General features: G+C 40.0%; 1 protein-coding gene and 1 pseudogene across 2 annotated transcripts; one reads left to right on the forward strand and one right to left on the reverse strand.

Annotated features, from left to right (window-relative positions):
• The first annotated feature begins 517 nt into the window (after window positions 1-517).
• LOC308300170 (uncharacterized protein) lies at window positions 518-10,154 on the forward strand. The gene is made up of 7 exons (XM_080743973.1): window positions 518-540; window positions 2,218-2,445; window positions 3,818-4,050; window positions 5,336-5,501; window positions 5,782-5,936; window positions 6,978-7,184; window positions 7,912-10,154. The coding sequence occupies exons 4-7, from the start codon at window positions 5,408-5,410 to the stop codon at window positions 7,969-7,971; spliced, it is 516 nt and encodes a 171-aa protein (XP_080600099.1). The 5' UTR covers window positions 518-540; window positions 2,218-2,445; window positions 3,818-4,050; window positions 5,336-5,407; the 3' UTR covers window positions 7,972-10,154.
• A 7,570-nt stretch (window positions 10,155-17,724) lies between these two features.
• LOC308300686 (C-C chemokine receptor type 5-like) lies at window positions 17,725-18,730 on the reverse strand (annotated as a pseudogene). Its single transcript has one exon. The product of its transcript is annotated as a C-C chemokine receptor type 5-like (transcript).
• Window positions 18,731-24,088: the final 5,358 nt, after the last annotated feature.

Raw genomic sequence — 24,088 nt, forward strand, 5'->3', positions numbered from 1 at the left:
ACCATATGAGTTTTGCCATGTTTGGTTGAAGATTCTGAAGAAATGAGGAATGAAATGTTTTAATCTTGAGTAAGTTCACATAAAGCTTAATGTCCTGCACAATATTCAGAAGGTTTTTGACAAATATATGTTTTATTTATACATGTTTGACACCGAGGACAGCGAAAACGTTACGTCACGTCACCCACCCATATATACATGATTTTAATAGCATGTATATATATAATTTCATTACTATATGCAAATAAATCACATGTAATCAAAAAAGTCATTTCAGTACTATATATATAAGTTATTTCGATAATATATATACATTATTTTAATAGCATGTATATATCATTTCACTAGTATGTATGAAACCTCGCCTCACCAGGCTTTCCCTGAGGTTTTCAGTAGCACATACAAATCATTTTCACTGTCAACGGAAGGTGACCAAAGTCATGTGACCGAAGTCACGTGACTTCGTTTTCTTCCTGGCTTCAGACTGCAGACCACAGCTCCATCAGATGTAAACAACATTTGCTACAGACATGGAGGTAGGTGAGGGCAAATCTTCTATTGTTATTATTATAGAATGATAGAATCTATTTAATAAACTAACGTTTGTAAAGTGTTTTTGTCAGTTGTGTCTTAAGGGTTTTGGTTTTGATTTGATGTAAAGAGAGTTTACTGTTAGCTAGCGAAATTAGCATTTTAGCTAAGTCTTGTTGCTGAGTTGGCTTTAGCCTGCAGTTTTTACAAGCCATGGCTCTATCTGCTTACCCTAATCTGTTCAGAGAGATGACAGTGCAACGTTTTTGCTCATCTATATCAGGCAATCAGGGCAATGAGAACAATGCTAATGACAGCGATTTTTTTCATTGTATTTATCATGGAAGGTGTGAATCTGTGAACCATATCAACAGACCTGACACAATCTAAATGCAAATACTCAAAGCATAAGTTGACGGTCGTTCACACTTAATGCTTGGCGTGAAGAACGGGCCGTTATTCTTTGAAGATATAATGAAAATACATGTGTGGTCACGGTGTTGCACCACGATTGGTTGCCTATAGAATTCCAGCCCGCCACGGCTGCCATGACATAACTGCACTCAGTTTGGCTCTGAGGTCACAGAATCGGATGGGTCACCAATTGCTGTGTAACGGCAATACGTGAAATGTCTGGATTTGCTAGGAGGAACGAGTACATACGTGGAGATGACATGTACACGTCTCGGTTTTAATGCGTGTTCATGTAGGACGGTGGTTCTCAACCTGTGGATCGGGACCCCCAGGGGCGTCCCCAAGTTATTTTGTGGGGTCCCCAGATGATTAATTTAATGTGCAACATTGTTTTCTCGCTCAACTGTAAACAAACCAACATGGGGTTCAAGTGTATAGAGTGCACATTTCTTAAGTGACAATTTAAGGACTATTTACAACCAATAAAATGACAAACATTGTCCAATTTGTCAAATATTAGTGTCAGAAATTGTGAAAATAGCCGATCTACATTGTAGATGTAATGCCTCAACTCTTAGTGCTCATCAGGGTGGGGGGTCCCCAGTTAAAATATGACAATTTAGGGGGTCGTGGCCTGAAAAGATTGCGAACCAGTGATGTAGGACAGGCAGCGACCCCCAAAATAATCATTTTGTTTTTGCTTCCTTAAAGAATATTATACCTTAATGCAGACTCCAATGCTATTTCCACTATAGTACCTTATTTTATTGGTCATTGTCAGTAATTTTTCTTTTATTTGAGTAATTTGTAGTAGTATTTATTGTAACACCTGGGGCAAACGCTCCACATGTCCCAGACGCTTCCATAGAGCCATTGTTTGGCTCCCAAACTATGTAATGCACTCCTGACTCCTCATTGAAATAGCTCTGCAGACTCACTCCCAATCTTCCACCATAATCTGAAGACTCGCCTCTTCAGACTCCACTTTAGCCACTTGCCCTAGCCTTTACGACTTTGAGGGCTTATCCAAAGGCTAAATGTAATTTAAATGTCATGTTTTATAGAAAGGTGGTCATTCATCCTTTAGTGTATCGTTTCAATGTACAATTTCTTTATTTATTATCTGCTGTTTGTTCATTAGATACTTTCGATTCTTATTTCTATGCATTTGATTTATTACCTTGTGTTGTCCAATGCTTACTGTAAATCGCTCTGGATTCTAAATGTCTGCTAAATGCCTACATTTTAACATATGAGCACTGACCCCTACAGCCTTGGACCGATGAACACTATCTCCAGCAGGCGCCCCCCAGCCTGACATTATCAACACCATGGCATCGACCAGCACAGCGCCCCCCAGCCGTGAAGTGAACACCATGGCATCGACCAACACAGCGCCCCCCCCAGCCATGAAGTGAACACCATGGCATCGACCAACACAGCGCCCCCCCAGCCTTTGCCTTTGTGTGGCTTTAGTCACCAGCATGGAAGACCAGTATAGTAAGTATTATAGAATGTTGCCTTTCTGCCACTGTTCCAACACACATTACTTAGACGTTGCATTCATCCGACTCTCATTATTATTAACCTTCACTGCATGTGTAGCCACGTAGTCTGAGTAATGAGATGTTTTGACTGACAACTCAGAAATTGAGCTTGTCATATCATCAGGTGTGTTGCCAGGACATCGACAGGACAGGACATAAAGACAGGATAGAGTCACATAGACAGGATAACCTTTAAAATCAACCCATAGATTAACCAATACGACAGGTAAGGGATAAAGACGAGGCGCAGCCGAGGGGGGTTATCAGGCTGAAGGGATGTTATAGTGTACATGGAGTACCACCAAGGAGGCAGTGTTTATCCTGCTTATTACCCGCAATACCCGGCTACTGAATAAAATTAATAATTTGACTCAAAACTAAAAACAAAACAAAGTACCGGTATTTCCTTGTTTACAGACAGCTGAAAGTATTCCACAAGTGTTGCGCTGGACGTAGCAGCCAGTGGTGTAAAGTACATTTACTTAAATATTGTACTTAAGTATAATCTTTAGGTATTTGTTCTTTATTTGAGCATTTTCTTTATTTACTTTACTCCACTATACAGATCTCAGATCCAAATATGGTACTTTTACTCAATTTATTTGCAAACTTTAGTTATTAGTTACTTTGTAGATTTACAAGCTCACAATGCGAAGCATTCTGAGCTTGCAGATCTGCTATTTTCAAAACTGGGACATCTGCATAATGAGTACTTTTAATTCTTTTTACTTTTTTGATACTTTTACTCAAGTACATTTAGAATTCCGCCTTATTCCGGACATTTACTTGTAACTGAGTATTTCTTCATTGCAGTATTGAAACTTTTACTTGAGTAAAACATTTTTACTTTTTCACCACTGATAGCAGCTATTGTATGCCTGTCTGTTTTTTATGTGGGGGGTGGGGAAGAAGTACACTGCTCTGTTCTTCAGTACCGTGATTGGTCTTGATCAAGGAATTGACGCTCGACTGCATGGGGTTTTCAAGGAGAAGCCCATGCCCTTGTCGAGTCGGGCTTTGCGATCCTGGCTCGACAAAGTCTCTTTCTCAGCCTGGCTTGGCGTTAGTGGAACAGAATAAACCAGGCTATACAGAGGAGGCTTTGTCAAGTCTGGATTTGGCTTAAATCCTGGCTTATTTAATTCAGCTTTCGTGAAACAGGCCCCAGGAGGATGTAGTACAGTTATTGTTAAAGATAAGGATGCTCTCGTCTTTCAATTTTCAACCATAAAGACACTCCTATATTAAAAGTTTGCTAATATCTGCCTAATACTAAGCTGGTGACCAAAGGACAATAGTAAGTCTATTTGCTTTATTTCCATCAGGAAAGTCAACCCCGCTGACTCTGTGGACATGGACTGTGATGCTAAGAAGAAGACGATGCTGAAGGATTTGGACAGGTCCTTCCTGGGTGCAGTAGGTGCTGTGATTCCCCAGTCAGAGTATGAGTGGGATGGGGATCCCAGAAGAGGGTTGGGTGACCACCGCATCCCCAAAATGATGCTCACTTTCCCCAATGGCAGCTGCATCTCTGTGGATACGATCGCACCAAACAAAGGTAGCCAACCTTATAAGTCTGAGTTAAATGAACACTTTGATGCGAGGAAGTCATTTAAGGAATTGGAGCTTACCCATGGCTGTACTTTTTAGTTCCTCTGGATGTGAGTTTGCACATACTGGTAGATAAAAGTAGAAGTACATTGGTAATTTGAATAAACGCAATCCCTGTTCAACTTATTGATGTTCTAAACCAGGACAGACACTCAAAATTGTTACAGTAATATTAGAGCAATAGAGCATGGTCACACACACATACAGTATGCCTTAGATAAGAAGAGTCGGCTTCCTTAAACACCAGAATATAAACACCAGAATACCGGCGTTTCCGGTAAAGACAACAAAGCACATTACATTCACCCATTCATACACCGATGGCGGAGGAAAACCCTGCAAGGCACCAACATAATCATCGGGAGCAATTAGGGGTTCAGCGTCTTGCTCAAAGACACTTGGACACCAACTCTTGGGGATCCCGAGATCGGTTCCCATCTGGCTGCTCTACCGGCCACTCTACCCCTGAGCCACTGCCACCTGATGTGCCTCATGCCTCGACATGCGTCTTTCAAAAAGTCTCATATACAAAAAGTCCATTAAAACTCACTCCTAGTATCTCACTCAGCAATACAGGGTTGCTATAAGAGTCTTTTTTATTTATGTGGAGTTTGGAAGAGTACACATTTATGTTACTTTTCTATACAGTAAATGATTTAGTCTACAGTTACAAGGACATACCGGTAGGCATCAACAGATGCATGTTGCCCCTATTTTATTTTTTTATTTTGCTTTTGTTTTTTGTGTCTTTAAAGGAGTAGTTCACCACTTTTCAACCTGTCTTCATATCAGACAGGTTGAATTAGTTCTCACTAATGTTGATGATAAAATATCACAATTTTTTTCTACTCAGTCCAAGTCTCCTGGGAGAGCTGTGGGAAGTTCAGAATCCATCGTCTTGTGACATCATCATTTTGAAAAAAATATATATATATTTTTATTAGCGCGATAACAATGGCTTCCACTTTAAAATTGCAACTTTTCAGGAATAGAAAGCCTGCAGTTTCTATAAGCTGGATTGGCAATCGATGATGTCACAAGACTATGGGTTTCTGACCTGCCCACAGCCCTCCTCTGAAAAAAAGAAAAAAGCTATTTTTGAGTGAGGACCAATTATATGAACATAGGTTGAAAAGTGGTGGAGTGCCCCTTTAAGTATTGTATATAGTATAAACTATACGACTGTATAAGTCTGATGTATGTATTGAACCCTTTTTAATCTTCATTTTCAGGTGTGATCAGGAAGAATTGCACATAATGTGTACCCCTGGCAGAGCTACAAGTGCTTTGGACTGAACTACAGGATGCGGGTGATTGAGAGTCTTGACGCAGACACAGAGACCAGACGCCTGTCTCCTGTAGCTGTACTGGGAGATGGCTATGTGGATCTGATTAATGGTGAAAATAGTTGGTTCAAGGTCCAACCACACACATTCATATCTTCACGGGCACATAATCACTTTTGCATCACAATGGAAACACGCCTATGGCAGTACTGTATTTTTATCTATTTTGGTGTATTTAATTGTTGCTCTGTCTTCTTTTAAAGATGTCAGCTCACACACACACACACTTTTCTTTAGCAATGGCAAGTTTGTCTGGCTATAGCTATTTATAGACAGTGTTCCTGACAAACCTCCAAAGAAGTAACAAAACTCTCATCACTGTTGGTTCACAGGCCCTCAGGACCATGGCTGGTGTGCAGGCTACACCTGTCAGAAGAGGCTGTCTCTGTTCCACTGCATTGTGGCCACCGGACGCTCCTACGATGTCTTCAGCAGCGTCACACCTCAGAAACTACGCCTCATGATGATCAATGCCAAACCCTTTGAGGTACAGTACGTAGTATGTACCAGCGTCAAAGGAAAAGCCTAGACCTTCAAAGAGAATTATTTTTTCATGTTTTGAATGTGGTCTGGTCATAATGAAATTTAACAACCTTTCACCCAGCTGGGCTTTATCAAGTGTGCAGACATGTCCTTTAAGCCGGCATCATAGTCGCCTGGGCGGTGGAAGGCTTTACACCGCGTGTAGTCTTTTCGAGTCTTTTTCAGTCATGAAACTACACCGTTACATCATTCCTCGCGGTGGAGAGCTTTCCACCTCGAGTCCCAACACATCTCTATGTTTTTACTATCAGACAGACAGGCTCTACACCCCGTTCACTGATTGGTCAATCTAGACTAGTCAGTCACGGTGAATAGGTCTCCACCGTGGCGTACTATGATGTCCTGCACTTATTTTCTGACTTGAGGTGGAAAGCTTTCCACCTCAAATTTGCGGTGGATAGCTCTCCACCGTACACTCTGATACAGGCTTTAGTATTCACTTGATTGATTTTGGATCCAGCACGGTGTAAAAAGCCGTGGGGAGGTGCTTATCCTTGTGCTCTTGAGTAGGGATGGAGCTCTTAAATTTTGATTGATAATGAGCACTTTATTGATCCTGCTTATTGAGCCAGGCTTTTATCGAGCCCACTATTGAGCGTTTTCTAATATTTTGTGGAAAGATACGAGACCACAATTTCAGAACATAACTGGTATATATTTTTTAATTGGCCAGTTGTTGCAACTGTGAGTTTAACCATTTATGAAGATGACAATTGAAGTAACAAATATCATTAAAACGATCATTCATTAATGTGCAATATGTGTTAAATGGCTTTAAATTATGAATAGTACTGTAATAATTTCTTGATCGCCTCCTGTCTTGATTGTTTAAACATGACGTAATGGGCCGCTATGCTCAATAACAAGCTTGATAAGCCCAAAACGTATTTATACCGGGTACTCAATAAATCTGTTATCGAGTTACCCTTGTTTAGGGCTCCATCCCTACTCTTGAGTCATCTTTGCTCTTACGTTTGTCTTATAGGTTCAGAGAAGGGTTGAAAACTTGGAGTCCTGGAAAATATGCAGCAAAACCCTGATTCATTCAGACCAGCGATGTGCTTCAGTCCGAAACCCCTCACCGCTAACGAAGTCGATGCGTTTTTCCGTTACTCAGAGATGGGGAGCAACAAGAGAACGGGAGGGGAAAGAACAGTTCCTAGGTGGAGGGACCATTTACAAGATGTTGAAGGTGTGTGTGCCATACCATGTTTTTTTTTTTCTTTTTTTTTCTGGAATTGTATTGGGGCATTCCACTGAAGACAAGTAGTCGAACTCTAGGCGCAGGATTTGTTGGTAAATGTTTAACGTTACGTAGACGTCACGTGATAACTTGCATCCACAACACCACTCCACATTAAGTGGAACATTGGGGAAGAGGAGCGCTTCTTTTTCTTACCTCAATGTAGAGTTTGTGAACCGTTGCACAATTAACTGGAACGTGTCTGAATATATTTCTTTTTAAAACAAGGCCATGGAGCAGTTATGACAGATTTCTTATGTAAGCCATGGACGTACCTTGACAGATTTATGATTTCTGACCACTAGGTGGCACTGTTGACTTATCCAAAAGCATTTGCTTTGAGTCTAGGCTCGTGTGTGTGTGTGTGTGTGTGTGTGTGTGTGTGTGTGTGTGTGTGTGTGTGTGTGTGTGTGTGTGTGTGTGTGTGTGTGTGTGTGTGTGTGTGTGTGTGTGTGTGTGTGTGTGTGTGTGTGTGTGTGTGTGTGTGTGTGTGTGTGTGTGTGTGTGTGTGCTCTCATCCACTCCAATTGTAAACCTTCTTTAAAACAGCTTTTGGAGTACGTTTTGCGGCTCAAAAACGCGATTTATTCGGGGGAATAAGAATAATCTTTACGATTACAATAGGGTCCTCACACACTGTGTGTGCTCGGGCCCTAATTATTTTAATTATTTTCAGGTCAGGATACAAGACCTGAAAGCAGCCTGGCATCAACCAACACCATGGCAGCCAGCCTAGGAATGCGCCCCCCAGCCATTGACCCTGGAACACCATGGCCAGAAGCCGATACAGCTGGACAAGCACTTCTGTCGGCAGCCAAAGAAAGTTTCGTCTGGGACCTCAAAGATCTTTATAATATATAATATATTTGAATTTGACCATTTAGTGGTAAATGTTTAACATAGACACCACGGTGATGACCTGCGGTTGCAGAGGTTTGGGCGTTATTTAAAGCTGTCTTAAGTGAGCGGTAGTTCTTAAACAAAGATGAAACTGCAACTTCTCTATATTTTTATCAGTCTGCAAGCCTTGCTAGTAATGGTGATCGCGATGATGTTATTGCTTTTTTTTTTAAATAGGGTGCTGAACTGCATTCAACGCCTACAGCAAAACCCAGGAGAACAGAGATATACTAGTAAGACACCTCAGGGTGCCTTTAGGGCGAGGTCGCGCCAATTCTTGGCCATCTGGCCAGTGATGTATATGGGACCAGTTACTCCTATATGGAGACCCCTGGATGATAGTCAACAATGTTATGTCAAAACATGCCCATATATGGTCATTACCAAATATGGGCATTCCCAGATATGTCCTTAATATTTACACAAATATTAACAGCATAACACAATATCCTTAATGTCCTTAATATTGATAATATAGGAATCTCCATATATGGGAATAAAATGTATGTTAATTAGTAAAGCCAAGCAGGGCCTTGGTGAGTTAAGCCCTGGGTTTGGCGCTTGGGGATCTCCATATATGGTCATAAGGGGTCCTTTATTAACCCATTTAGAACGGGTACACATTATTGTGTATCATTATTTTATGCTTTAACTATTGAAAAACAAGCAGATAGCTCACACCGCGCTGCGAGCTTGTAGATCTGCCATTTTTGATAAAAAACGTGAAAATTAGAATTTTGACCCGATTCTATAAGTGTCTTTGGAATCCTAAGGTTTTTTGAAAAACGTATGTTTCTATGTCAGCGATCTGGCTAGCCATCGTCAAAGAAAAGGTCCTTTTCACTTAACTGGAGCTCAGTTAGTCTGTTCTTGAGAGACTACTATGTCAGTGGTGCTCAAACCTTTTCATGTGAAGGACCCAAAAATAGAGCCGCGCTGTGAGCTTGTATTTAGCTGTGAGGCTGTGAGTGTGTTTACTTAGAGTCGAATTGACTCGGCTAGAGCACCCTGGTTAAATAAAACATGCTTCACTTCTGACTCCCAATATCATACTTGAACATGAATGAAAAACCACGCCTGAACATGTATTTTAAAAAATATTTTCGGCGAGTTGGGTCTCGCGGTGTTGCACCACGATTGGTTGCCTATAGAATTCCAGCCCTGCCACGGCTGCCATGACATAACTGCACTCAGTTCGGCTCTGAGGTGGGTCACAGAATCGGATGGGTCACCTAGGAACAAGTACATACATGGAGATGTACACGTCTCGGTTTTAATGCGTGTTCATGTAGGACGGTGGTTCTCAACCTGTGGGGGGGTCCCCAAATTATTTTGTGGGGTCCCCAGATGATTAACTTAATGTGCAACATTGTTTTTTCACTCAGCTGTAAACAAACCAACATGAGGTTCAAGTGTATAGAGTGTATTATGCACATTTCTAAAGTGACAATTTAAGGACTATTTAGAACCTATAAAATGACAAACATTGTCCAATTTGTCAAATATTAGTGGCAGAAATTGTGAAAACAGCCGATCTATTTTCACAATAGAACCGTGTTATAGAAAATGTAATGCCTCAACTCTTAGTGCTCATCAGGGTGGGGGGTCCCCAGTTAAAATATGACAATTTAGGGGGTCGTGGCCTGAAAAGGTTGAGAACCAGTGATGTAGGACAGACAGCGACCCCCAAAATAATCATTTTGTTTTTGCTTCCTTAAAGAATATTATACCTTAATGCAGACTCCAATGCTATTTCCACTATAGTACCTTATTTTATTGGTCATTGTCAGTAATTTTTCAATGGTTAAAGCATTCAATAATTCTAGGCCTAAATGGGTTAATTAATATATATCCATATACATACAGTATATGGACTTCAAGGGATATTCCACTTTCAACAGGTACTGCAGTGGTAACAGTGGAAGGGCCTCTCTTCCCATACACACCCATTGTAACTTCAAACTCTATTTTAACCATGATAGATTCATTAAAAACACATTATTTTTTCTGGTGACTCATTTTACCTTCCTAATACGTGAGCAGGCTGTGTTTTTTCAATAACCTTTTTCATTTATTTGTAATAATTATTTGGGAAAATGGAAAAAATTAAATACAAACAAATAATTATTAAAAATAAATGAAAAAAGTTATTGAATAAACCCGGCCTGCTCACATATTAGGAGGGTAGTATGAGTCACCAGAAAAAAATTATGGGTGTTTTTAATGAATCCATCATAGTTCAAATGAAGTTTGAAGTTACAATGGGTGTGTGTGGGGAGAGGCCCTGGTAACATTTACATCAAATATCTAAATATTCAATCAAGCTAATTAAAAACTGTTCCGGGTGTTCATAAAAGCCTGATTAGATGATAAGATTACCAAAACAAATTTTTGAAAGTGAAATACCCCTTTAATATTGACGGAAGGTAGGGTGTAAATCAGAGTAAAGCAGGCTTTTGGTCGTTGGACTGTCTAGATATGATCTAATTTGTACACTGTCAGAGTTAATGGGAGACCTTGAAATTTGAAAGTTTGAGAAACACTGATCTAGGATGTGAAATGAACACTTGGCCATTATATGAATGTATTTTAGCTGTACATGCATGGATTATCTACAAGCTCACAACCAGTCAGTGCATTGTGATCTTTGTAGATCTTTACGTATTTTAATTAAAATATTAATAACCTCCTGTTTCTGTGCATCCTGTTCCTTAAACCAGAAATTAATTTGCAAACCCAGCAAATATTACTCTTTTAGAGCATTTAAAACAGTTGTCAAGTGTAATTGTTTACTGTCTGGACACTGTTGTCAAGTGTAATTGTTGTCTCAGTAGTCTGGACTTGAACCATTGGTAATAGACTGGCAACAGATACAATGGAATGATGTTAGACAGTCAGACCTATACAAGTGTGGCATGTAAACAATACCAGTACAGTACTGGAACAGAATGGTATAAGTGTTACATTCAATGCAATTCTAAAATGTAGACATACTGTAGTTTTGCTTTCAATGTTTTATTTTAGTTAAAGTATTGGCATCCAAATATACTTTTTTTGTAAAGATGTATTTATTGACAGTGCACAAAGTACATCTATCCATTTCTTAGATGTCCAACAATCTACCAAGTGTGGACAACTCCAAAGCAAATGAATCAAATCACCTTCATTTACCTTACACCTCTGACACAGGGTAGAAAATGTGGAGTGACACGGTGGAGTGGTGTCCTGTGATAGATTAAATTGCATTTGTCTATGCTTTGTGGAGACCAGGACTATTTCTAAGACGTTTCCTCAGCTTCCTATTTGCTTTTAAGGGCCAGTTTATAAACCAAAGGATTCCTATTTATTTGGGAGAGATTATTCCCCTGGTGGAGGAGATCCAGTAGTTTCCTCTGATCCAGTGCCTGATTTGGAGAACAGATTATGATTTGCCAATCCAAATATACTTTTAAAGTACAAAAAGTAAAACTGCTCTACTGAATCCCCTGTGTTTTCTTAACCTGTTCTGCTGGCATCGGGACGTTTTGAGAGGAAGGGTCGTACAGTAGTTTACCAGGGATAGTCTTCTATCAAAAATGTATTGTCTGCCATCACAGCAATATCCTCTGTCAGCAGGCTTAAACAGTTCTTTATCACTGGCAGATACGAAGGTGACTGCTCCATGCCGTGCCACCCCGATCAGACCCTTCAGGGTGGTATGAGATTTGCAGAGGCAGACTTTCTGGCTGTTGGCATCTTACCTCTGCACAGTCAACAATTACCTACCAATCAAGAAATCAAGAAAAACTTTTTTCACACATCAAAGTCCTACAGCAACATTGAGTGATAAACATCTCATCCAGCAGAGGAAGGGCACTGTACAAACATATTAGATAATCATTATGTCAAGCATTCATTTTACACACAATCTGTGACTACAGGGATGATCAGAAACGGTTTGACAAAAAAAAATGAAGAAAAAAGAATGACTTTAATCTGTGAGTCTGAGCCTTAAAATACAGGCAGCTAGATGTGTCATTTAATGCAGTGGTTTTCACACCTTTACATGTCAAGGACCCCCAAATTGACACTTATTAACCTGTGGACCCCATTTGAAAAGATATGCCAGGGACCCCCATATAAGAGAATATGTTTTACTGCTCCAGCAGTGGTTCCTAACTATTTTAATTTCAAGGACCCCCAGTTTGACATGCCCATTGCCCAGTGTGCACGGGCCTTTTAGGTTACAGACCCCATTTAATGGTATTTCTATCTCTGGGACTGCAATTTATATTGTAAAATGTTAATTTAATTGAGTGTACAAATGAGCCTTTTAGGGTCCATTTGGTTCCATTTTACACTCTGAGTTACAGACCCATAATAAGGGTCCATTTGCTTCCTAACTATCATTTAGCTGGGGACCCCCTGGAACTCCCTCAAGGACCCCTGGGGATCCCCGGACCCCACTTTGAGAACCAATGATTTAATGCACCATATAGCTATGATTAATGCCATGTTTGTTGTAAGCTTGTAGATCGGCTATTTTCTGCAAAGAGGTTTCGTGGAGAGGGGAAAAGGAGCCAAGTATTGTCTATTGGGCTTTTTAGGTGGTTAAATGTATGAAACAAACAACTATTTACACAACACGGATGATAGTAAATGGAGCAATCTATGAAAAGGTTTAATCTGCAACAATTTTATGCAATGTGCTTGATCTCAGCTAAGGCCTGAGACATGGCCTGAACACGTTGAAGACTCCTGCAGTAGAAAGTAAGCATCGATGGGTGGATTCAAAACCCGGCTATGGTCATCTTCTCTGGAACCAAGGCGCTGATCATGTCTCTGAGTCTGAAAGATAAAAAAATAAATTGGATGTAAAACAAATGACCCCCTTACAGAAATAACACTGACAGTGGTTCTCAAAGTGGATTTCAGGGACCCCCAGGGGTCCCACTGGTTCCCATCATAATGATTGATATTAAAAACAAATGGACACAAGTTTGTAACTCTGACAGTGTACAAGTGGAACCAAATGGACCCTTACCGGTTCATTTGGTTCCAAAGTTTGACCTGTATGGGTCAATTTAGACCCCCCTAAAGGAACCCACAGACCGAGTCCCACTTTGACAACCCCTTCTTTTTATGGCTACATGATTATATTTAATTAATATGGGATAATTCATGTATTTTCATTATATCTTCAAAGAATAACGGCCCGTTCTTCACGCCAAGCATTAAGTGTGAACGACCGTCAACTTATGCTTTGAGTATTTGCATTTAGATTGTGTCAGGTCTGTTGATATTGTTCACAGATTCACACCTTCCATGATAAATACAATGAAAAAAATCGCTGTCATTAGCATTGTTCTCATTGCCCTGATTGCCTGATATAGATGAGCAAAAACGTTGCACTGTCATCTCTCTGAACAGATTAGGGTAAGCAGATAGAGCCATGGCTTGTAAAAACTGCAGGCTAAAGCCAACTCAGCAACAAGACTTAGCTAAAATGCTAATTTCGCTAGCTAACAGTAAACTCTCTTTACATCAAATCAAAACCAAAACCCTTAAGACACAACTGACAAAAAACACTTTACAAACGTTAGTTTATTAAATAGATTCTATCATTCTATAATAATAACAATAGAAGATTTGCCCTCACCTACCTCCATGTCTGTAGCAAATGTTGTTTACATCTGATGGAGCTGTGGTCTGCAGTCTGAAGCCAGGAAGAAAACGAAGTCACGTGACTTCGGTCACATGACTTTGGTCACCTTCCGTTGACAGTGAAAATGATTTGTATGTGCTACTGAAAACCTCAGGGAAAGCCTGGTGAGGCGAGGTTTCATACATACTAGTGAAATGATATATACATGCTATTAAAATAATGTATATATATTATCGAAATAACTTATATATATAGTACTGAAATGACTTTTTTGATTACATGTGATTTATTTGCATATAGTAATGAAATTATATATATACATGCTATTAAAATCATGTATATATACTATTGAAATGACTTGTATATATATAACTGAAATTACTTGTATGAATACATGTGATTTATTTGCATATAGTAATGAAATTATATATTGCTATCAAAATAATGTATATATATAATATCGAAATAACATATATATATAGTACTGAAATGACTCGTACGATTACATGTGGAACTCTTTCATACATTATACTGAAATCACGTATGCATAGCACTGAAATGATACGTTTATACATCATTGAATTCATTTATACATACTAGTGAAACTACTTGCATGAATATATGTGAAATACAATAAATTCAGTTGTACACGTACGAGTGTTCAGTAATATATATGCAGCCTTTTCATGGGTGGATGTGTGAGCGTTTCAGATATATATGTGTAAATAATTTTGTACGTATGTGTATATGGCACAGAAGTATATAGGTATGTGTATGTGTTTGTCATATGCATGCGTAAGTGTTCAGTTGAGTATGTATACGGTTTCATATACGAACGCGCATAGATTTACTAAGTATGTATGTATGTACGAGTGTTTCAGTAGTGAGCGTAAGAGTGTTTCATTATCGAGCGTATAACATTTCATTAGTATATGTAAGCGTGTCTCAACAGCGTGTGTCAAAGTGTCTCAATATTGAATGTAAAAGCATTTCAGTAGTACGTATAAGACTGTCTCATTAGTGTGTGTAAAAGTGTCTCACTATTTTTGGCCTAAAGGGCCCCTCATATGTTTGTATTTTCAGTGCATAAACTGTTACAGTACGTAGGTTAGGTGTGTGTGTGTGTGTGTGTGTGTGTGTGTGTGTGTGTGTGTGTGTGTGTGTGTGTGTGTGTGTGTGCGTGTGCGTGTGCGTGTGCGTGTGCGTGTGCGTGCGCGTGCGCGTGCGTGTGCGTGCGTGCGTGCGTGCGTGCGTGTGTGCGTGCGTGCGCATGCGGTGTGTGTGGGTGGTGTGGTGTAACCTACACCTCTTTGAGACACATAGATCCTGTTTTCTTGTCAGCAATTTGTGGTGTCATCATTTCTAATAAAATGGTCATGCATGCATAGATCTCATCTATTTATTGAAACTTTCATATATTGTGTCAGTACCAGTGGTGTAAAGTAACTATAATGTACATTTACTCAGAATTTTTACTTTACTGGAGTATTTCATATTTTCATATTTTCAGTAGTTATACTTCTACTCCACTACATCTCAGAGGCAAACTGTACTTTTACCCCACTACAATTATTTGAAAACTTTAGTTACCAGTTACTTTGTAGATTTCGATTATTATTACAAAACATTCATTAACCACTTCAACCCTATATGCATTCCAGCCATTTACAAAAAACAATGCGTTGCGTTGCGATGCATTGTGAGCTTGTAGATCTGCTATTTCCAAAGATTTTTATCCATTTTGTAGTATTTGTACATTTTAAAACTGGTGAAATGGGACGTTCTGCATAATGAGAACTTTCTACTTTTGGTACTTTTTGATCTCAATACTTTCGTACATTTTGAATTCCAGACAATTATTTGTAACAGAGTATTTTTATTATTATTATTGTGCATTATTGATAGTTTTTCAACCACTGCTCTACAATCTACATCTCATTCTCACTGCTTAGGTTTTGTTGCGAGACCTCTACTGTGTGAATGGCTTCTTTGCAATTCAGGGCCTGAGGGAGGCACAGTCAATGCTGTGACTCTAATGAGACCTGCACTGTCAAAGGTATTCACAGATTTGTCTGCAGATATGGTGCAGCCAGCAGTCATAAGTGCCAATCTCTGGTATTGAAGCTATGAGTGTGCTGCTACTTTCCCCCCTTTTTTCATTGTTTTATTGGATTTTCCACAGAAGCATTCAAGAAGTGTCTATTGCTCTCCTCTCCGTTTTGCAACCGTTGCCGCCTGCACACCGTGGTGAGTGTACACCTTGTAGCCTAGTACTTCTATGAACTAATGATGCAGCCATAAACCATGTCTGCAACAGCCAATGCTTCATGCATAGGCATATGCATGGTGTGTGCAAGTGCACTAGAAATAGCACTGCACCGGCTGCAGTCATGAAACACCGCCATCTAGAGGCATGAAAGGTGTTAAACTCCAACACAATCCAAGTGGCTGGAATGTAATACTTTTGAGAGGTAAAAAAAAAAGGTGTGTGTGTGTGTGTGTGTGTGTGTGTGTGTGTGTGTGTGTGTGTGTGTGTGTGTGTGTGTGTGTGTGTGTGTGTGTGTGTGTGTGTGTGTGTGTGTGTGTGTGTGTGTGTGTGTGTGTGTGTGCCCTGTGAACAGCTAATGTATTTTGCTTGTCTTAGCATGAGAAGTGATGTTGTGTAAGACCATCCAAGTGGCAACAATAACCAAAATGAAACACTAAATTACTTCTCCTTTTATGAGGGGAAGTTAGATCATTTTGAAATAGGTGTTGGCAGCTGGAGAAAGTCAGAATTTAGCTAAATCCTATAGATTTGTCAGCCCATTCGCGTCCCATAGTCTTCATAGTTGCAGCCTATAGTTGCCATTAGGTGAGCTGAGAGAGTAATTGTAGAATAAGAGTACGGATTAGGTCACGTATACCTTTTCATAATAAAATAATGAATTATATTACTATACTATATTACTGTTTTTCCTGATAACATTTATATCAAACATTTATATCAAATATCTAAATATTGAATCAAGCAAACTAAAAACTGTTCAGGGGGTTAATAAAGCCTGATTAGATCATAAAATGACCAAAAGTTTTTTTGAAAGTGAAATCTCCCTTTAAGTACAGTAGCCTACTTCATTACTTTACACTACTTTGAGCGTGTATGAACTTTTGATTTAGTAGTTTGTACAAATAGTTGTAATTTAAATACCAATAGATTATATTGTAAAATAAGCATTTTTTTTCACTGATAAATATGCTATGTATTACAAAAATAAATCCTCCCTAACCAGGGGTTGACACTAAGGTCTCAGAGGCACTTGCCCATCGGGCAAGTACAGGTCATGTTCTACTTTTACTACTCAATTTAACACTTATTTCTTTACTTTCTGGGACTTCACACTTGTTATTTTATATTTTTAAGTGTAGCAGTGAAAACAGCACATAGGTACTAAACAGTGCTCTTATTTTACATTCTACAGACTGACTGATTGATTGATTGAAGACTTTATTAGAAGTTTGCATAGGAAAAGGTACAGTTTCATGACGGTACAGTAGTTTATAAAGTAGACCAGAAGACAGAGCCACGTTCAGGTGTTTAGACAGATATCTGGTGTTTTGTTTATAGACGGTTGCGTCCCCTCTCAAATGAGCACTTGCCCGGTCGGGCAACCTGAAAGCAAACTTCACCTGCTCGAATGTTTTATTTACGGGGGCAGGTGGGCAAGCCTTAGTGTCAATGCCTGCTAACCCATACATTAAATTGATAATTTCTGTGGAATTAAAATACATGTTTTATTTCATGGCCTTGCTGCGCTGTGCCTTCAAAGATTGAAACATGTGCAGTACTATACTTAATTTTTATTGCATGCAAACATTGTAAGATTAGCCACATTAACCACACTGACATACACACACACCAACATTAACACTACGACTACACAACACAACCCTTCCACTGGCACTTCACACAGCAGTGGACCTTTCATTCACACTAGTTGTTGTTGAATAAGTAGACCCTGTGACTCTGTCTGAAGGGATGAGGGTCTTCATGACCTGACACACCCTACATGGAGCCCTGTTCATCAACCTCAGGAGGTTCCTCCTGAACTTCTGTCCTGCGAAAACATGCAGGATGGGGTTGAGACAGCTGTGAGAGTAAGCGATGGCCTCTGTGATTTGTAAAGCCAATTTGATTGCCTTGCTGCTCTCACACGCTGTATAGACATGAAGTAACTCCAAAGCTTTGAAGAAGGAAGCAACATTATAGGGCATCCAGCAGCAGAAAAACGCGGCCACAACTACGAGAACCAAGCGGATGGACTGTTTCTTGGATGATTGGCTGTTTCGGAGCGTCCAAATGATCTGGGTGTAGCAGAAAACCATGATGGTCATTGGAATCAGTAAGCCGAGGATGTTCATTTTGAAAAGGCCAAAGATACTCCAGAGGTGCCTTATTTTGTGTTGTTGTCAAAGTGGATGCAGTGTATGAGGGAGCACAGAATAACATTGTGCTCTCATCGCTGGAATTTGGGGCCTTCTGTACCCGAAGAAAACCTATATCTGGAAAAGAGGCGAGAAATCCATCAACCCTTGTAACAGCAGCTGCAATTATTCCAAAGGTGCGTGTTCGTGTTTTCAGTGCATAAACTGCATGCACTATAGCCAGGTATCGGTCAATGCTCATCAGGATGATGAAAAAGATCCCACAGTAAAAGCCAATGTGGTAAGCACCAAGGACCATCTTGCACATAGCTTCCCCAAATGGCCACTGGTCCCGGGCTTGGTGGGCTAGGAATGGAAGGGAGCATACTAGGAGAAGGTCAGCAAAGGCCAGGTTGAGGAGGCAGACGTCACTCATGCTACGGAGCTTCACCCCAAAGATGATGACCCAGAGGACAAGCACATTCCCTAGAAGACCCACGATGAAGAAGAGAGAATAGAGCACTGGGAGAAAGGAGGATCCATGATGTTCATATTTACACGTCATGTCTTCGTTACCATAGTCGTAGTCATATATATAGACTTCACTGGCAGGTGAGCTGATAAAGAAATTGCAGGATAAGAGTAGGGATTAGGTGCATTTTTATTATGAAATGATGCCGTATATTAATTTCAACAGCCGAAAACAACAGCAATATCAAAGCTGTGTAGAACATTTTTTTGCTTCAAGAGTCTCTAGATTGGTATATGTTGTGACATACAGCAGAGAAAGATCTATGTATACTGTTTGCAAAATGTGATAAAGTCCTGAAAGGATAGGTTTTTCAGGAAGACATATGCATTAGCTGGATGCACATTAAAAAATGAAAGCCAATTAAAGATTAGATTTCTATTGTACAGTGAAGTGCGATTAAAGTGTGAGAGATGGTGAGTTGAGATCCTTCATTCCACCATTAGGTCATGTAACATAATACAGTGTAGAATTCTATAGACAAATGGTTTGTTTGTTAGTTTACATAACGTGTAGACATAATTATTTAAGTAATGTAATACATAAGTAATTACATAAGTAATTAGTATGTCAGACAATAGTGAAAAGTCTCACCTGACATTGCTGAAATAGCTTGTGTTGTCCATTATTGACTGTGCTGTGTCGAGATATCAGCCCCCAATGCAAAAATCAACAGCAAAACAGAAGTAATTGCACTTGTTTAAATCGAAACACACACACACACACACACACGCACACGCACGCGCGCGCACGCGCACACACACACACACACACACACACACACACACACACACACACACACACTTCCACCCAATGTGGTGAACATGGCAGGATGTGCTAAAAGTACTGACAGTATGTGCCGTTGAGATCTGTTGCTTGATTAATGGTTGTTTTATTTTATTTTACAAGGTCATAATTCTTACAGTAGTGCGGTATGCTATGTCCAAAAAACAGCTCCCGTAGGATTTTTGTGCTAAAATTGATCCCATCGTGCATTGCGCAGAATGTGCAGGCAGCTACGGATGCATCTGCAACGCGACGCGAGCTTGTATGTGTTGTGCCACACGTTCCTAGTCCCTCCCCTGCACGCCATACAAGGGCAAGGGCCGGGCGTCTCTATCAGCCTGCAGCCAGCACAGGTGTGACTGATCCCAATCAGCCCAGCTGCTCCTCGTCACCATCATCTGAGGCTGCCCTACATAAACCGCAGAGAGCCGGCGCCCGACGCTTGAACGTTAACTACTGTGGTTAGTATAGACGGCTGTTTGTTAGTTATCTAGTGTTCCTAACTAAAGGCTAACCTTGCTACCGTGTGTTCCATGCTAATACTGTTTTCTGCTCTCTTCCAGGCTCCCTCCAATCCAAACCCAGTGTCTCCACGCATGCTCCTCCGTCCACTCTACAACCCCTCACTGGATTCCCCAAACCCCACTCTCCATCCTATGGGAGGCGCTCCCACAACCCGTAACGTTATAATAAATCTATATTCTATAACTTGACTTTCTTGACTCTGTTGTCTTTGTCCTTGGGGCCCCCGGCATATTTGGCTCGCTACTTTAGTCCAGCCTAACAGTATGTCTGCTGTTGACCGGAAGTGTCCTGCAAATAATGCTACAGTAAATTCTCGCAGAAACAGGTGGATAGGGTCCAAACTATCCGAAAATGACGGATTCAAATTTTCAGACCCCTCCCTCATTTCCTGGAGGCGGGTCACTTCAGTTTTGGCCCTATTCAACTATGTATCTCCAATTTTCCATAGTTTTCTTAAACCCTATCATTTTCTGATAGTTCTGTCCCCATAGAAGCCAAAACAGCCAAAAGAATATCTATTTTAGCAAAAAGATCCTATGGGAATACATAGCCAAATATAGGGCCAAAACTGAAGTGACCCGCCCCCAGGAAATGAGGGAGGGGTCTGAAAATTTTAACCCCATTATTTTCTGATGGTTTTGTCCCTATAGAAGCCAAAACAGCAAACAAATCAATTTTAGCAAAAAGATCCTATGGGGAAATTGGGAATACATAGCCGAATAGGGCCAAAACTGAAGTGACCCGCCCGCAGGAAATGAGGGAGGGTTCTGAAAATTTGAACCCCGTCATTTTCTGATAGTTTAGCCAAAACATCAAAAAATCTATTTTAGGCTACACACAATGTTAAGTTGTTGCACAACTGAACATTTTGACAGGAACCGGAGGTAGAGATGGGCACAAAATACAAAAAAAGATTTGAAATGTAAGATACAAATACAAGGATATTGTTACCAGGATAGTATGTTGGTGACAGTATCCTGGTCAATATTAGACCAAGTACTGACCAAGTATTTTGATTTTTTTTTTTTTTTTTGTATTTTGTGCCCATCTCTGAGGAGGCATGGTGCCTAAATCTTCTGTAAATCATGTACCCAAATAAAACATTTTGGTTGCATGTGTGATGTGTGTGCAGTTTTATGTTTGACTATAAAAAAGTAGGCCTACAGTACACTGAGTCATTTTACAAAAGGGGAAATATCTCATACTCCAGAGTCATTGTCACATATGGGTGTGTTCCATTTCAACAATTGTGTTTTCAATTTTGCACTTGTGTGCTGTTAATGCTTGGTAATGTGCAGCACATGCTCAGTTGTGTGTACTCCATGCATGGTATGTGTCATTTGAAAATATGGCGTGTGTACCAAATGAAAACACAAGTCCATTTTGTGAACACAGTTAAGTGATTTGATGGCAAAAGTGTCATCTTGGGAAGGGAGTGTGAGGTTTAGCATTTTGTGTGTGAGGTTTTCAGTTTTGTGTGTGCAGTTTTGAGAATGCCGTTATTGTAGTGAAAAATGTGTGTTAACAATCATGAAAAACTGTAAGTGATTTGATGGCAAAGAGACGAGTTCATCTTGGGAAGGGCGTGTGAGGTTTAGCATTTTGTGTGTGAGGTTTTCAATTTTGTGTGTGCAGTTTTGAGAAATACGTTATTGTATTGAGAAACGTGTGTTAACAATTGTGAAAAACTGTAAACTGTGTGGTGTAACACCTCCACCCCATTACAGTAAGACACGTAGATCCTGTTTTCTTGTAAAAAGACAGCACTTTGTGGTGTCATCATTTCTGAGAAAATGGTCATGCACGCATAGATCTCATCTATTTATTAAAACTTTAATATACTGTATACTCACACACCATTACGCTTCTCTTCTGTGTGTGTGTGTGTGTGTGTGTGTGTGTGTGTGTGTGTGTGTGTGTGTGTGTGTGTGTGTGTGTGTGTGTGTGTGTGTGTGTGTGTGTGTGTGTGTGTGTGTGTGTGTGTGTGTGTGTGTGTGTGTGTGTGTGCGCGCACGCGCGTGTGTGCGTGTGCGTGTGACAGAAAAATGTGAGATGACATGACATGACGGCCTAACCTCCCCGAGAAGCCTTTCAACTAAATCAAACACACACAAACCCATTGTGTCAGTACCAGTGGTGTAAAGTAACTATACTGTACATTTAAGAATTTTTACTTTACTGGAGTATTTCATATTTTCAGTAGTTTTACTTTTACTCCATTACATCTCAGGGGCAAACACTGTACTTTTACTCCAATACAATTATTTGCAAATTTTAGTTACTAGTTACTTTGAAGATTTTCATTATTATTACAAAACATTCATTAACCACTTCAACCCTATATGCATGCCAGCTAAGGCTGGGTGATATTAGGAAAACCTTTGATATGTTGTTGAATACCTCAATATCAATATTACTCACGATATTAGTCAAAACAATTGCATTATATAGTTTTTAATGTTTTTCTGCTTTAGGTCCACTGCCTGCCTAACCCAGATAATGAATAGCATATCCATGCATGCACATTGCACAGTACACATAGAAGGGTTAGGTAGATTTTATTGAAATAACCACACCTGGTTACAGATGGACTGCTTTGTTGCATGTACTACGTGGTCCGGGTACTAACGTATAATTTGTTTTTCTCTTCAAAATAAAACTCGAAAAAGGCCAAATTCCCATTTTTAACTTTAAAATGTAAAATGAAAAACAGAAAACAGGACCATAGACCGTTTTTCTAAATGTCTGTAAACATTGGAAATCAGGTGGAACCAAGTTGAAAAACGCTCTGTTTTCCTTTAAAGCCATTTGTGTTTTCTTAATTTCCCTTCAAAAACAGAAAACAGAAAACAGAACACTGACCCCCGTGTTCCGTTGTTATATTATCCATCTGCACTCAAAGTCAAGTGCAACAGACGGCTTGTTCCATAGTTCGCTTTGATTCACCGTCATTGTCAATGAAACCAACCAAAAGGACGTGGCGGAGGACCTTCAAAATAAAAGTCACGCCAGCTGAGCTACCAGTCCAAGCGCCAACGACTTTTGCTGCGTGTCTCTCTCCCATTTTCTGTCAGTCTACTATCCTATCAATAAAGCTATAAAAGCCCCCAAATAAAATAAAAATAAAAGTCACATGTTTGAGGATTTTACTGTCAGGATACTTTGCCAATTAATTGGTTGCCTGTAGCTTCCATAGGGTAGCTTCAGATGAAGCAAACGTGTTTGTGTGATATATAGCTATATATAGACCTATATAGTTATATTATTTTAAGAGCCATATTAATTAATAATTAGGTGGGGAATTGTAGGCTTAACCTATTGCATTATGCCAGTGGTTCTCAACCTGTGGGTCGAGACCCCCAGGGGGGTCCCCAAATTATTTTGGGGGGTCCCCAGATCATTAACCTATTGTTTTTCTCTCTCAACAAACCAACATAAAGTTTAAAGTTGTACCATGTAACTTTTTTTATAAAACAAATCTTAAAATTGTCCTAACTGTTAAATCGCTAAAGTTTTAGAACACCCACTCCGTGAATTTCAGCCTGTAAAGCCTTCTCTATATATGTAAACTGCGATCCTTGCCGGGGACCGGATCTCGCGCCAAAATTGCGTCATCACACTACCGGCCAATCACAGCGAGGGTTATACAACTGCCGGCCAATCACAGCGCATCTTGAAGTGGGGTCGCTATGGCAGCCATATTTGTTGTCGCCCGTTTGTACCATCCCTTCTCTAGGTAATTTCGCCTACCAGGCAGGGTGAAGGAGTCCGTATCTCTGGAATTACTGAACGCACAGGAACAAGGGACCCCTCAAAAGATAGATCTCAGCGAGGTGGAGGCAGACGCGGGGGTCTGAAGGTACGAAAAACGGCCGAAAGACGCGGACGCGACCGCGGTTTGCTATAGGGCTAATGACCACTAGTTGGGCATCTTACACAGTATAGCTTTAAGTGTAAAGCGGGTTTATAAAGTGACAAATTAAGGACTTTCTAATACCTCTAAAATGACAAATTAAACATTGGCCAAACTGTCAAATATTAGAAAATTAGAAATTGTGAATATAG

Source organism: Nannobrachium achirus (genome assembly GCF_963921795.1).
Source record: "Nannobrachium achirus genome assembly, chromosome: 16".
NCBI lineage: Eukaryota > Metazoa > Chordata > Actinopteri > Myctophiformes > Myctophidae > Nannobrachium > Nannobrachium achirus.